This window comes from Plasmodium fragile (assembly GCF_000956335.1).
Source record: "Plasmodium fragile strain nilgiri unplaced genomic scaffold supercont1.38, whole genome shotgun sequence".
Lineage (NCBI taxonomy): Eukaryota > Apicomplexa > Aconoidasida > Haemosporida > Plasmodiidae > Plasmodium > Plasmodium fragile.
In genome coordinates this window covers 1-14,721 of record NW_012192618.1, presented here as the reverse complement: position 1 = coordinate 14,721, position 14,721 = coordinate 1, and the positions used below count along the sequence as shown (strand labels likewise).

The window sequence follows — 14,721 nt, the reverse complement described above, 5'->3', positions numbered from 1 at the left end:
TTTTTTTTTTTGTTCCAAACCGCCCCCCTCTGTCCATGCAGGCCTAAACATAGAAAGCAAGCAAAAAATAAAAACGCTCATTCCAAAAAATTTTAAAGATCTCATAACATTGAACAACAAAGGGAAAATTAAAATTCTATATGACTCTTTAATTTCCTACAAAAATGAACATGGTCTTATATTGCTCATATTGCTGTCATTAATATATATTTTTTACCAAGCCTTCCCGTTATTTTTATGGTGGATGACAGGAACGGGTACTATCATAACTATATTAATTGGGGCGTTTTACAATTATGCGTTCTCCATATTTTATTGTTCCCTACTTTCCACAATTTCTCCCCTAGTGACATATCTTATTTTTAAGAATTATGGACGTACAGTAATAGAATATTTTTTTAGGAAGCCACTTACCAAATTTGATGAGCAGATAAAGAAAAGAGTTAAGAGTAAATTTGATTTGTTTTTCTACATTGCCATTTTAAGGTTAACTCCTGTATTTCCCAATGCGTTGATAAACATTTTGGTAGCGTCTCTCTCCCTTCCTGCGATCCCCTTTTCGTTGGCCACGTACATAGGGCTCATGCCCAACACCATTATCCTGGGTAAGTGCACACGTGCGAAATTGTCTCTATGCATGCGTTGCCCGTACATAGGTGACCCTTCTTGGGGTTTATCTATCCCTCGCTCGGCCACATACGCGTGCGTGTCTTTGTGCCACGTTGGGAACATCGGTTTGGTTTGCCTCTATGTCCGTATGAATCGGATTCTCCCGTATGCTCATAACGTTCCGCTATCCATTTATTTTTTTTTTTTTTTTTTGTTGCAAATGGAGAAGGGGTTATAAAAATGACGTCATTGTGTGGAAGAAGCATCACCGCGACGCAGTTGCACATTCGTTATGTCACAGATTGGGGATACGTATCGGGGTCTATAAGGAGGGATAAACGTTTTCCCGTGTGTCCTCACGTACGTGTACTTGGCGTAAAGGCCCAGTTGAGAGGGCCACTTCGCAACTCCAATAAAGGAGACCAAATAGGCGCACGACTATATGACCTCTCTGTAACTCCTTTCGGCAAAAGAATATGCAGTGAGGGTGAGGAAAGGACACACAGGGGTGAATTTCCCCCCTATTGGTTATTACCCTTAATTTTTTATCTTTTAATTTTTTAAGTGCCATGCAAAAATGCTGTTAAGACTACTTTACCCCTTAAGTACTTTTTATGTTGAATCAGACGGCCAAAAGGGGGTTGAGAGAGATGTGTAACGGGACGTTTCACTGCGTGTAGTCACACGAGATGTAACTTTTCCACGGGACATCCACCTGTATAAGCACGCATATTAGCATGTGGCCATGTGTACAAGTGACTACATGCACACAGGGTTACCCAGTAGTTCCCCTTTGTAAAACATCTTGCAAAAAAAAAAAAAAAAAAAACACCGCATCATTTTGTGACTCCCCCGTTTTTAGCAAACAAACCGGCTACTTAATTTCCACGCGCGCTGGAAAGAAAAGAAAAAAATAAAAATAAATAAAAAAAATAAATGAAATAGGAAATATAATAAAAAACGTTGCATGAAAAATGAGGGGTTACAAAATGGGAGAAAAGAAAATGATAAACGGGTATACCGATTTTTTTTTTTTTTATGAAAAAGGCATGACGCCGCATTAAAAAATGAAATGCTGCAGTGGACTACAAATGGAGCGCAGCAAACATGAAGGACCTCGCGGGAAGTAATTTGTTTCGGCCTTGTATTACATACAGGCATGTATGCATATATTAATACAAATATGCGTATACAATTTTACCTAACACGTGTGACATGCGTGGCGTTTGCGCGGGATTGGCCAAGTTGGGCGCAGTAAAAAAAGCCTTGCAACAAACCCGCAACTTGTTTGCCATTTTTGCCATTTCTGCCATTTCTGCATTCGTTGAATTGCCCATGGTTTTGTGGCATTCACCTCCGTCGCAGTTTTTGTGACTTCCAAAACTGCGCCTTTTTGTGCCTATATGTGGATTATTTTTCCACATGATTGTATTTTCTACGTGACTGTTATTTCCACTTGGCTGGTACTGTGTTTGCACGTAACTACTACCCTCATCCTTTTGACGTACTTACCACAGTTGACGGCTTTTTACCCATTTGACTGTTTTTTTTTTTTTCCGTTTGCCATTTCGCCACGTGAAGCTTTTTGTAAAAGTGGAGATGCGCAATTTTTTTTAAGGTTCCCTTTTTATTTCTTTTAATTCGTCTGCATAAGTTTGAGCGCCTTTCCCCCCTACCCAAAAAGTGTTTAACACCCCGCTTGCAGATCTGCTTGGGGAGCGCATTTTTATTAGCCCACGCACCCCCCCTGTATGCGACCGTTACATACATATACATTTACAGTGAAAAGCGGAAAAAGGGCTACAAAGGGGATATAAAGGGGCTACCTATTTTTAATAGCGGGCCAGGAAGAGAAGCAGTGGAGAAGCAGAGGACCGGACCCCAAACCGCCCTTCCCCTTCTGCTTCACCCGGGCGAACAAACATGAGCGAGTCCAGCGTGGAGGGAAACGAACTGTTCAACTCTGACGATGAGGAAGTGAAGGAAGGGGACAGTTCCCCCCAGGACGGGGAGCATGAGGAGGAGCAAACTGCAGAGGACGCTGATAATGCTGATAACGGTTCTGATGACCAGGTTAATGACCCCGCCGAAGGGGGAGCGCGCAGGAAGAGGAAAAAGGAAGACAAACACACATCTGCGTATGTGGATAACGAAGCGGAGGATGATGATGAGGAGGAGGAAGATGAAGACGAAGGAGACGACGAGGATGACGATGCAGACTACAGAGAAAGAAAGGCAAGCAGCAAGGGCGGAAGTGGGCTGAAAAAAAGGAAGCTATCAAAGAAGAGGTACATGTCGACCTTCCTGGATACAGAGGCGCAAGTGGGTGACGATGAGGAAGAGGAGTACGCCAGCTCGTACGTAGATGAGTTCGAAGAAGCCAAAAGGTTGGAAAAAAAAAAAATGTATGAAATGAAGCTGAAGAGTGGGACAAACCACTTAGCGCAAACTATTAACAAACTATCACAACGGTATGAAAATGAAAAGGAAATTAAGGATACCGTTACTGATGGGGAGACGCTAACAGATGAGGATATGTCTGGAGATGAGGATGAATATTTCGATGAAGGAGAATGTTTGACCACGTTTGACAGCCCCAAAATGTGGCTCATAAAGTTGTTCAAAAATGGAGCAGAGAGAAATATAGCCATGGGAATCTACTACAAGTACATGAAGTTAAAAGATAACGACTTTAATATTAAGGGGGTGTATGTCTCGGACAATCTGAAAGGATACGTATATGTCGAGGCGGATAGTCTGTACATGTTAAAAAGGTTTCTCTTGGGATTCAAATTTATTAACCTAAATGAGATTACCATTGTACCAGTGCAAGAGTTAACGTCAATTTTCTCGATGTGTCACTCCAAAGTCATCATCCCCAAGGTAAATGAATACGTTCGAATTAAAAGAGGAGTATACATGAATGATATAGGGCAAATATTTGAGGTACATGAAAAGGGCATTTATGCCATCGTCAGGTTAATCCCAAGAATCGAATATGACAAGTATAACCATTTTAAGAAAGGCAACTCCCACGTAAATTTGACTCCCTCTGCTATGAATAAGGGAGGACCTTCTGCCATGTTCGATGAACACAGTGGGAAGAATGAATCCTATTACTTGGGGGATAAGTTAGAATTGAATAATCACAACAAGGCCATCATGTCCACAGGGTTGATGATGGGAGGGAGGGATGTGAAGAATGCTCCAACAGCAAATGAACAATTGGAAATGTTAGATGAAGCACTCCAAATTAGGAGGAAGAAAAAGAAAGAAAGGCCATTAAAAAAATTATTCGATCGAGAAGAAATTGAACAAATAGGAGGAGTCATTGAACATGGACCTTACCCAAGAACAATCAAATATCAAAATAATATTTTTGAAGAAAATGGCTACCTGTTAAAAAAAATGAACATAAAATATCTCATATCTGAAAATGCTAATATTACCTTAACGGAAATTAGAGACTTCAACAAAAATAACACCAATGAGGAGGATATCACCTTACATGTGAGCAAATCTTTTATTAATAAAAATTCGTTACACCTATTCAAAAAAGGGGAAAGGGTCAAAATTATGAAAGGAGAATTATACAACCTTATAGGAACCATAACAAATGTAAGTGATAATGTATTAACGATAAATCCGGATAATTTAGCCAAAAATTTTAAGTACCTTCCAAGTGATGTGACAAAATATTTCCTCGAGGGAGATAATGTAACCGTTATCAATGGAATTCATAAAGGCAAAAGTGGACTCATTTCATTACTCGATTATAAAGAAAATGTTGCTCTTATTTTTTCTCCCTCTTTGAATACCGAATTTCGTTCTTCTATTCAAGACCTCTCTGCCTGTGAGCATAGCAGCAGTGAAGGACTCGGTGGGATTAACTCCCTTAACGGGTTCTCCATTGGGGACCTCATAGAATTGAGTGATAGACAAATCGGCATACTAACATACATTGACAAGAACAAACACATTAGAGTATTAACAAGTCATAACAAAACTTTGCACACCACAATTGGAGCCATCACTTCCAAGAGGTCAGCTGTTGGCCAAGTGTGCAAAGATGAAAATGGAAATATCATTCAGGCGAAAGATGTTATACAGGTCGTCCGAGGGATCCATAAGAATAAAGTTGCTGTGGTAAATTATATTTGGAAAAATAAAGTGTTTGCTAAAATTAACAAAAAGATTGAGGATAATGGGTTTGTTGTCCTGGACAGTGAGAATTGCATACTCACGGGAAACCAAAATGAAAAGAAAAAAATTGTCACTCATAATAATCTGTTCAGATCGAACAGCAGTATGCTCCCCAGAAGGAATAATCCTTACCAATCCTTCATTGGAAAAACCGTGAAAATATTAAGTGGCGTTTATAAAGGCCTCCTTGGAGACGTCATAGATGCAGAACGGGACGAGTTTACTCTCCTATTGAAAATCAAGCCAAAAACCATAAGGCAGAAAAAAACTGAATGCGCCATTGCGGACTCGTTTAAGGATCATTACAACTTTACCGATGATAGGTATTATAACGAACGGGACAGGAACGGGCTAGGGGGGGCACTCGGTGGGGAGTGCATGGATACATCCCCGAGGTGGAGAAACAGAAGTGACAGAAGCCCCAGGCATGACCGCGTCGGGTACGAGTCTTCTCTCCACGGCGAAAGCGTGAGGAAGGGTGCTGACTGGCACAGAAACGAGTTCGGGGGACGACACAGGAGCGCGTACAGTGGCACGTACAGCGGCAACTACGATGAGGAACGCTGGAGGGGAAGTCACCGCCCGCCTGAGGGGGACGGCCCCGGCCACGACCCAGGCGCGAGCGCTTCTTCCCATACCGGGCCGTGGAATCAACCGAACGGGTGGAAAGGGACGAATAGCAACCACCCGCCCCCTCCACTGCCCCACAACAGAAATGAAGGCGGCGGGGGATTTCGAGTGGAGAACGATGCGCTTCGTCCACACGATCAGAAAAGCTTCCAAGGAAATTGGGGCAGGACGTCACACGAAAATCACCCACACAGTAACACCAGTTATAATTACAATCACAATGGGCGACCAAGTGATTCGATTAATTTTAACGAGCCACATAAAAGGGGAGAAGGAATGAATGAGGATGGCAAAAAAAGTGCCACCAGAAATAATAACACGGCAGAAGAATTCATCAATGGACAGTATGAAACAGGACCTGGCGGAAAACACAGCACCTCCTCCAAGGGGCTAGGAAAATGGGATGATGCTCAAGGCACAGGTGGCATCAATGGAGGGGTCAGCAACTCTGGCTTTGCCAATGCTTCTACTTTCTTCGACACACATCGAGATAAGAACAATGAAAGGAAGGAATGTCCACTTTGGTTAGTCAAAGGCATTATGATAAAGGTTATAACCCCGGGCCCTTTTTATAACGAAATTGGGACAGTCACAGATGTGATGAAGAAGAGCTTGTACACCATACTAAAAATAGCAACCGAGAAAACGTCCTTTAGCATTGTGTCCGATGCTGTGATTCCTTTGAAACCAAACAGAATAAGCGACGAAGTGCTCGTTGTGGATGAGGGCAAGGTCGTCGAGGGTACTGTTCATGATATACAGAATGACGACATCCAGGTGAATACAGAACAGGGCATAATTACTTACAAAATGAAAAGTGTTTTTTTGTTTAAAAAGCAGTGCCCGTGATGGCGTTGAAAACGGGTTAAAATGCACACCTCGTGTACGCTGCGCGATCGCAGCGAGCCTATATGCACGTGCGAGGCCTAGTGTGTATATACATATACCCACTGCAACCCTGTCACTTGTGCCATGCTGAACTTATATACGGTTCAAAAGACAATGGTTCTTTTTGTTTCCCCCCCAATTTGTACAAATTATTTCGCTATCGTTTTTTTTTTTTTTTTTTTTTTAAAAAAGAAAGCGTTAATTCAAGTGCAGTTAGTGAACTGTGCATTTTGTGTACTTTAAAAAATAAAATGATAAAGGACAGAATTGCATGGCTCAATTGTGCGCAGGTTGTTCAAGTGGCTCACTGGCGCGGGCGCTACACGGAAGCAGCACAGCTGCCATCGCCGCTTCCCCACCTCTATGGGTGCACGTGCGCCTTTATAAAGGCCAACACCTTCAAAACGATATTCTCCGGCGTGAAGCCCAGGTGTTCCCATATTTTGTTCTTCGGGGCCGAGTAGCCAAACTGGTTGATGCCCAGGTAGACATTGAAGTATGTGTCGAACCCGTGGGTAGAAGCAGGCTCTATGTAAAATCTAACAACCTTGGGGTCGTGGTGCATTAACACAGATTGTTGGTATTCCTGCGACTGCTGTTTGAATAAATTCCATGATGGGAAACTTACAATGCGAACATTTAAATTATGCTCCTTGGTTAGAATATTTTTTGCATCGAAGCAGAGATGCAACTCCGAACCGCATCCAGCCAAAATGACCTTCTGCTTATCATTCGAGTTGTCAAAATCTTCCAAAATGTAGGCCCCTTTTAGGACCTGTTCTGCTGAGGTGCCCTTCAAGTGAGGCACTTTATTTCTGCACAGGGCAACAACGGTAGGAGTTTTCAGATTTTTAAAGTGGCACAAATAAGCACCTGATACTTCATTCCCGTCTGCTGGCCTAATTACATTCAAATTGGGAGTAGCTCTAAGTAAGGACAACACTTCAATAGGTTGATGTGTCGGTCCATCTTCCCCCAATTCGACTGAGTCATGGGTCGCTATACAAAAAATGTGATATTGGGATAATGCGGCTAATCTTAAAGCACCAAATGCGTAGGTATAGAAATTCAGAAAAGTTGCACAAAAGGGTTCGAATCCCCCATAAGCATATATCCCATTAGTGATGGCCACCATCCCATGTTCCCTTACTCCATATCGTATGTATTTATTTGCAAAAGAATCTTTGGTGATGTCTTTTTCTTCCTTTAAAGCCGTGCAATTAGACTCTGTCAAGTCTGCACTTCCACCTATCAACTCGGGTAAAATCTTATTAACACAGTTTAAAACAACCCCTGATAAATTTCTAGTGGCCGCAGGTACATCCGAAGGGGTATACTTGGGTAAAACTTCGACCCAATTGTGAGGAAGCTCTTGGGAAAATCTCCTAATAATTTCTTGTGCCTTTTCTGGGTACTTGACTGTAAAATCTGAAAACATTTTTTTCCACTGGAGATAATTTTCTTTTTTTTTCTGTATAATATTTTCATAAAACTTTTTTACATCTTCTGAAATGTGAAATTCCTTTTCTGGGTCTAAACCAAAAAATTCTTTCGTTTTCTTTAAATCATCTGCCTTCAATGCTAATCCATGAGATTTACATGTCCCTTCCACCTTCGTCCCATACCCACAAGATGTTTGTACAATAATTAATGAAGGCTGCTTGGTATTTTTTTTCGCTTCCTCAATTTGTTTCAATATACCTTCAAAGTCTGTATTCCCATTGGGTACTTTTCTCACTTCCCAATTTAAAGCTTCAAATTTCTTTTCTATATTTTCTGTGAAGGATAACTGCGTGTTTCCATCAATGGTTATTTTATTATCATCATATAAAAGGATTAATCTTCCTAATCCGAGGTGTCCAGCAAGGGAAGCGGCTTCACAAAATACTCCCTCTTGCATGCAGCCATCACCACATATGGCATATATATAATTATTAAAAATGGGAAATTCCTTTGTGTTGTATTTTTCAGCTAAGTTATGTGCACAAATGGCCATCCCAACTGCGTTTGATGCTCCTTGTCCCAGTGGCCCCGTTGTTACTTCCACTCCTTTGGTGATGTGTTTCTCTGGGTGACCTGGGGTTAGACTTTCTAACTGCCTGAAGTTCTTCAAATCTTCCATGGTTAGTCCTTGCTTGGTCAAATACAACATGGTGTACAAGAGTGCACTGGCGTGTCCGTTCGAGAGGATAAACCTATCCCGGTTCATCCAGTTCGTGTCCTCATTGTAGTAGTTCATTACGTAGGCCCACAAAATGTGTGCTATGGGCGCACACCCGATGGGCGCTCCCTGGTGCCCACTGTTGGCTTTCAGCGGCAGCTCCGCCGACAACACACGAATTTCGTTGATGCATTTCTGGTCAATTGCGCCGTTCATTTTGCTGGGGGTGCTCGGTTGGAAAGGGGGGTTGGCTCGCTTCAACAAATGTTCCGCTTCGGCGGCTCGAATGCTTCTCCTCTTTCGTGCTGTTACCGCTTTCACCGAACGTCAGGTAAACGTTTCGATAGTTTTGAAAAAAAAATGCAAATAGTCGTAAATATTTTTTGCTTTGTATCTTATATCCTCACACGTGTTGCTCTGCAATTCTCTGCGGAAACAAAAATAGGGGGATTTAAAAAAAATTTACAAACAGGTATATACATATATATGCTATATATGTTTGCTTGGTGTTGCGCAAATGGGCACATGCACGTTATAGTTTTGCTCTCTCCATGTGAAAAAAGAAAGCAGCATGTAATTCATTTTTTTTTTTTTTTTGCGTTACATGCGCGGAGCATAACGACATACTGACGTTGTGCTACGTAAAATATACATATTTGCCTACTTACACATCCGTTATGAGCAAATGCAGAATGTATGATGAAACGAAAGGAACAAATAAAAATGCAAAGTCATAAAAAATTGTTAAGGTAAAAAGTGATAAAAAAAAAAAAAAACACCTTGCAGGGTCAGGTGAAAAAAAAGCAAATTAAGGAACTCAAAAATAAAATAAAGCCCAAAGTGGAAGCGAAACGGAAAACAAAAAGTAGCGATGCGAAGAGAAGCAAAAAACGCCGAATAATGATGCAAAATAAAAATACAAAACTGAACGACACAACCCCAGCGGCGTACGACTATATCATACTTACATGCAAAACCGTACTCTCACATGCAAGTATAGGTCCGAATGTACTTTTTTTTTTTTGTTTTGAACCTTCGTGGTTTGCGCTTGTAGGAGCTGAGGGTGCGTGCGCAAGTGTCATTTGCCCAAGTGCACCGTTGTGCGCGTGGAAAAAAAAAAAAAAAAAAAAAAAAAAAAAAAAAAAAAAGGGAAGAATATGCAGGAAAAAAAATGCAAATAAAAAAGGAAGCAAAATTAGGGCATGAAACAAACTTATCACCCCCTATGTGGTGGCTACGTCGAGCGCCTAACTACACGCTGCGTATGTCGGAGAAATTTCCAGGCGATGTGGGTCTATACCCAACTGTGCGTGGAAAACGGGAGGTAGCACATGCAAACACGGTGCGTAAAATGAAACAGGAGTGTGGCCAAACGGACGTGGAGGAAATTTCCATGTGGTTTTTCTTTTGCTTAGTTTTGTTATCTTTCCATCTCTTTTTTTTTTTTTGTTTTTTTTTTTTTTATTATTATTTCCTGTCGCACATTACATTTTTATGTGGCTTCCAGATATGTTCACATGCTTGTACATTTCATTTTGCTTTAAAGACTCATCGCTTGATAAGCACTTGTACAAAATATTGCTGTGGTTTTCGGATAGGCAATTTACTTCGATAATGCTGCACAGTGTGTGGGAGGGGGGGAAAAGAAGATCAAGAAGCGGTTTGTGCATTCATGCTTTTGTATTTTCCGCTAGGACTAGCGCAACACATGTATGCCACACAGGTGTTTTACAAATGTCCGTACACGTCGAGCAACATGGGCAGGGGGGGTGTTTTGCATCCCCCCTCAGTTCTCGTGTGGGGCTCTCTCCATTTTTACTGCGTAATGAGTTGATGTGTCCCAGCCATGATAATAAAAGTTTCTCGCGCGCTCGGTAAAAGAATTGCAAAAATAGGAGTACAGGAAACCTTGCGTGGAGTGGTAGCGGAGAGGGTAGTTCGCCAAACCCTAAGAAAAGCGCGTCAATAGGCCATACGCATCCGTTTGTACGTGTAAGCGGATATCCTTATTCACCATTGTGGCTGTTCGCATGGACGAGTGTACACGCCGTCATGTATGCATTTTAAACAAATGAGAAAAGAAAAGGTAGTAGTTACGCAAAAGCTTAATTTTCAATTTTAAAAAAAAAAAAAAAAAAAAAAAATGTGAGACGTCCCAACGTGGAAATACAATTTAAACTCAGCGAAACGTTACAATTCTATTTCTCCCCTTTTTGATTATCTACACCTTAGAGCAATTTTAGCACGTCCAGATTTTCTCTTTGTTTTTTTTTTTTTTTTATTTTAGTTGTTACATACACATGGGGGGTCACTCATCAGAATTGACATGGGGTCCATTCGATGCATTTTAACGTTGTATAAATTTTTTTATGCATTCGAAAGGCGCGTCATGCACAGGGTAACGCAGGTTGAAAGAATTGTGCAAATCCCTTCCGATTGCTGACCTCGCACAGGTATAAAAGAAAAATATAAAAAGAGTGCCCATTTTTGCTATTCCTTTTTAAAACACCTGAGGCGCACCTGAGTGAGGCCAGTATACATTAGTATATAGTGTAAGTCCTATTGCTCTGTTTGAAGGGGCTCTCCCGCCATTTACTAGTGACCCCTTTAATAATGACCCATTTGAGTGAAAAACACACAGCCAAATGGAATATGCACACGAAAGAAGAAAAGGAACGAAGAATAATAATAGAGGGTAAAATGCATGTACCTCCTTGTGCATGTTTATATTTGCCTCATTGATAAAGTTAAAGGGGGGGGGATCGTCCCAAGGGGATGCATATTTGTCACCTGCGCTGGTTAGAATATTCCTCACGTGGGGATACGTAGTATAGCACCCATTTTAGGAGGAAAAAATTGCCCCCAATTCTGTTCTCACTTGAAGGTTCAACTTTGGTATGTTCGTAAACTGGTCGTTCTTTGTTGTGTGGTGACACACCCAGTGGTGGTGCGTGCGTAGAATCATCACTCCTATGCACAACGCCCCGTTTATCATCATATGTGGAACTTGTACACGGAGGTGTCCCTCCCTTTGTAGTGGTTCATGTTAATAAGGAAGCAGATGCACCACGACTTCCGCCAGGGTGATCACATTACCCACCTGGAGACAAAAGACTGGCACATATAATGAAAATATGGTTGGGAAATTTTTCGAGGGGGTCAGCAAATTTACAACGCGTTTCTTCCACTAATATGTTAGCTCCTTTCTTTGAGGAGAAAACATGTAAACTGTTCTACCCATCGTGTTATCATTTCGCGTCTTCCTTGCCATTCTTCTTTACCCCCATGAAGTTTGAAGTAGGGGTAGTTACAAAAGGAGAACGTTTAGCAGCTTTCCAAACAGCTGTGTAGAAGCAAACCTCCGTTTGTGTGTAGTGGGAGTTTATACGAATATACACACATGGTTGGGTCAATGCCCAGTAGGCAAAGGAAAGAAGCAATGTTGGGGGGTTACCCAGCGGGCCACTTTTTATGGGTTGTACAGAAGGGAGATTACACATCTGCCCTGAATGACTGATGTAGGACGGGTACATTAATTAAAAGTGAAAGATACATGGCGAAGGTGACAACACCGCTGTACGCGGCCTGTTCCCAATTGGCGTTGTGATCAAATCTGCTTTGGGCACATATAGGAGAGCGTGTGTGGTTAATCTGGCCCCTCCAACTCCCCGTTGTGTAGAGCAAATGGGAAGAAGCGAAGGGAGTGAGGGCGCGTTCAGTAGAGGCGCTTTTCAGAGAACAACAAACGGAATTTCGACCAAGGGACTTGTGTGCACATGTAAAAAACCCATTTCTACGTGCCCTTTTTCGCAACGACGTAATTTTTTTCTGGGATAGAATTCGCCTGACGTGTTCAGAATTTTATTTCTTCCACACAAAAACTGTATAAACGTGGTAAACAAAAGAGAAGCAGTTCTACCCCCTCGATTGCTCTCTCCTTCTGTAACTGCCTACGCCAAATGAAATCCTCCCATCCTCCCCCTTTTTTGTGTGTTTGCAATTCACCTATTTAAGTGGAGCCACTCACAAAAAAACTATCACGCAGTCAGTAAGGCAAAGCTTCTGCTTGGACCCTTCGCACAGTCCACATCAGGCCCACTCCGCTGGCTCTTTGCTCATTCGACGTTTCTGCCATCCCAAAGGCAAATATAAACAAGTAGGATTAAAAAAAAAAAAAAAAAAAAAAAGGAGAACAAAATAAAACTTCCCCACAGAATCCAATGCAGGAAAACCCAATCGTCCAGTACATTTTGGTGAACAAAGAAATCTTGGATAAGAAATGGCCGCTGGGGTCTGTCATAGCCCAGGCATGTCATGCATGGTGAGTTTTACACACAAGTGGGATAACGTTTTCTGGGGTGGTTTCAAAAAAAGTATCTCCGCTTATGTTCAGTGCTAGCCAGGATGCTTTGTTTTGTTGTGCCGCCAACAGTATGTGTATACTTGCGGAGGTCTACAGTGAAGAAGGCTGCATGCTTACGTTGTTGCCCACTTAACCTGCACACGTTTTCGCTCATGAACCACAAAAACACATGTCAGATGCTTGTACTCCCCCCCGCGTTCCCTAACAGCGTCGCCGTTATTGCCGAAAATCAGGAAGACCAAGTGGTGAAGGAGTACCTTTGTGCGGAAAAAATAAACAACATGCACAAGGTTATCTTACGGATTGAAGACACAAATGAAATAAAAAATCTTTCGAGCATTTTAGAGGGCGCATGCTTGAAGTACAAAATTTGGACGGAGTTCCCGGAAAACATACAAACAGCTGTGGCATTGAAACCCTATTATAAAGACACGGTCAAGGAGTATTTGAAGAAATATCCTTTGCTACGTAAGCTGTGATGGTGTGAAGAACTCTGGGGAGGGGATGGGGAGGACATGGCAGAGTTGTATACCCGCATACAACTTGCCCAATTTTCGAGAGCGTCCACTGGCGTTTTATCACCATCATGAGCTTGTCTTTGACCGTTGCGCATGGGGGAAAACAGATCCACCACACTTTTTTTTTTTTTTTTTTTTTTTTTACACCATAAGTGAATGTGCAAACTGCGAATTTTTGTTTTTTTACGAACGGAGAAACAGCCTCGAAAAGGACAGTTCCCAATTTTGAAGTTTATCCAAGATATGGTAATGGCTTCTAGTGAAGCCTTAAAAATTTGCAAAAAAAAAAAAACTAAAATTGTACATGTAAAACGAATGCTATAATGAGAAAAAAAACAGGGTAGCAGGGTTGGATGTACATGATGTGCCTGCATATATATATATATTTTATATATATGCACACGTGTGTGGGACGCGGATGCGGGGGTTCACCAGAGATGTCCCCCAACGTATCGCACGGGGACCCACAAGCGTCGGAGTTCGCACAGACGGGCGCATAAACGCACGTGTACGCTCACATACGCCGACACGCAGGCACACACTTGTCCGGTGAGTACCCATTTTATAAAAAAAAAAAAAAATAAAACCAATAGGCACTAAAGCAGTTCTGGTCTGAGGGTTTCTCTTGTTGAAGTTCTACACACGCTTAAGATCTTTCTCCACGAATACGTCTGGCTAGTTGTATGTCCTTTGGCATGATGGTAACTCTCTTTGCGTGAATGGCACACAAGTTGGTATCTTCGAAGAGTCCAACCAAGTAGGCTTCTGCTGCTTCTTGGAGAGCCATGACTGCAGATGACTGAAAGCGCAAGTCGGTTTTGTAGTCCTGTGCAATTTCTCTCACCAATCTCTGGAATGGCAATTTTCTAATTAAAAGGTCAGTGGACTTTTGGTATCTTCTAATTTCTCTCAAGGCGACAGTTCCTGGTCTATATCTGTGGGGTTTTTTAATACCCGAAGAAATTGGAGCTGACTTTCTCGCTGCCTTGGAGGCTAACTGCTTTCTGGGGGCCTTACCGGCGGTTGATTTCCTTGCTGTTTGTTTTGTTCGTGCCATTTTTTCAAGTAAATAATAAGTTTAGTTCAGCGAAAAAAAAAAAAAAGTATGCGTGTATGAATTAGTATACGAGTGAGTATATGCTATAAATGCTTGGGCGTGTGTGTGTTTTAAATAAATGAAAATAAAAATAAAATAAATCTCGAATATTTTAAAACGTATATATGTATATGTCAAAAGGATGGTTAAAAAAAAAAAAAAAAAAAAAAATTTCGCACTGAACAAAAAAAAAAAGAAGAGTATATATATATGCGTATATATGATGTATCCCAATTTATGGTGAGCGTTTTGG

At 41.6% G+C, this 14,721-nt stretch overlaps 5 protein-coding genes across 5 annotated transcripts; 2 read left to right on the top strand and 3 right to left on the bottom strand.

Moving 5' to 3' along the window:
- Positions 1-2,532: 2,532 nt before the first annotated feature.
- AK88_03353 (uncharacterized protein) lies at positions 2,533-6,291 on the top strand (the record flags this gene model as incomplete). The annotated part of the gene is made up of 1 exon (XM_012480970.1): positions 2,533-6,291. The coding sequence occupies one exon, from the start codon at positions 2,533-2,535 to the stop codon at positions 6,289-6,291; it is 3,759 nt and encodes a 1,252-aa protein (XP_012336393.1).
- Positions 6,292-6,691: 400 nt separating this feature from the next.
- AK88_03352 (transketolase) lies at positions 6,692-8,707 on the bottom strand (the record flags this gene model as incomplete). Its single annotated transcript, XM_012480969.1, has 1 exon — positions 6,692-8,707. One exon carries the CDS (start codon positions 8,705-8,707, stop codon positions 6,692-6,694), a length of 2,016 nt encoding a protein of 671 aa, XP_012336392.1.
- A 111-nt stretch (positions 8,708-8,818) lies between these two features.
- Positions 8,819-10,249, bottom strand: AK88_03351 (uncharacterized protein; the record flags this gene model as incomplete). The annotated part of the gene is made up of 3 exons (XM_012480968.1): positions 8,819-8,918; positions 9,980-10,108; positions 10,224-10,249. The coding sequence occupies 3 exons, from the start codon at positions 10,247-10,249 to the stop codon at positions 8,819-8,821; spliced, it is 255 nt and encodes an 84-aa protein (XP_012336391.1).
- Positions 10,250-12,711: 2,462 nt separating this feature from the next.
- On the top strand, positions 12,712-13,333 carry AK88_03350 (uncharacterized protein; the record flags this gene model as incomplete). Its single annotated transcript, XM_012480967.1, has 2 exons — positions 12,712-12,812; positions 13,063-13,333. 2 exons carry the CDS (start codon positions 12,712-12,714, stop codon positions 13,331-13,333), a joined length of 372 nt encoding a protein of 123 aa, XP_012336390.1.
- Positions 13,334-14,018: 685 nt separating this feature from the next.
- AK88_03349 (histone) lies at positions 14,019-14,429 on the bottom strand (the record flags this gene model as incomplete). Its single annotated transcript, XM_012480966.1, has 1 exon — positions 14,019-14,429. One exon carries the CDS (start codon positions 14,427-14,429, stop codon positions 14,019-14,021), a length of 411 nt encoding a protein of 136 aa, XP_012336389.1.
- Between the last annotated feature and the right edge of the window lie 292 nt (positions 14,430-14,721).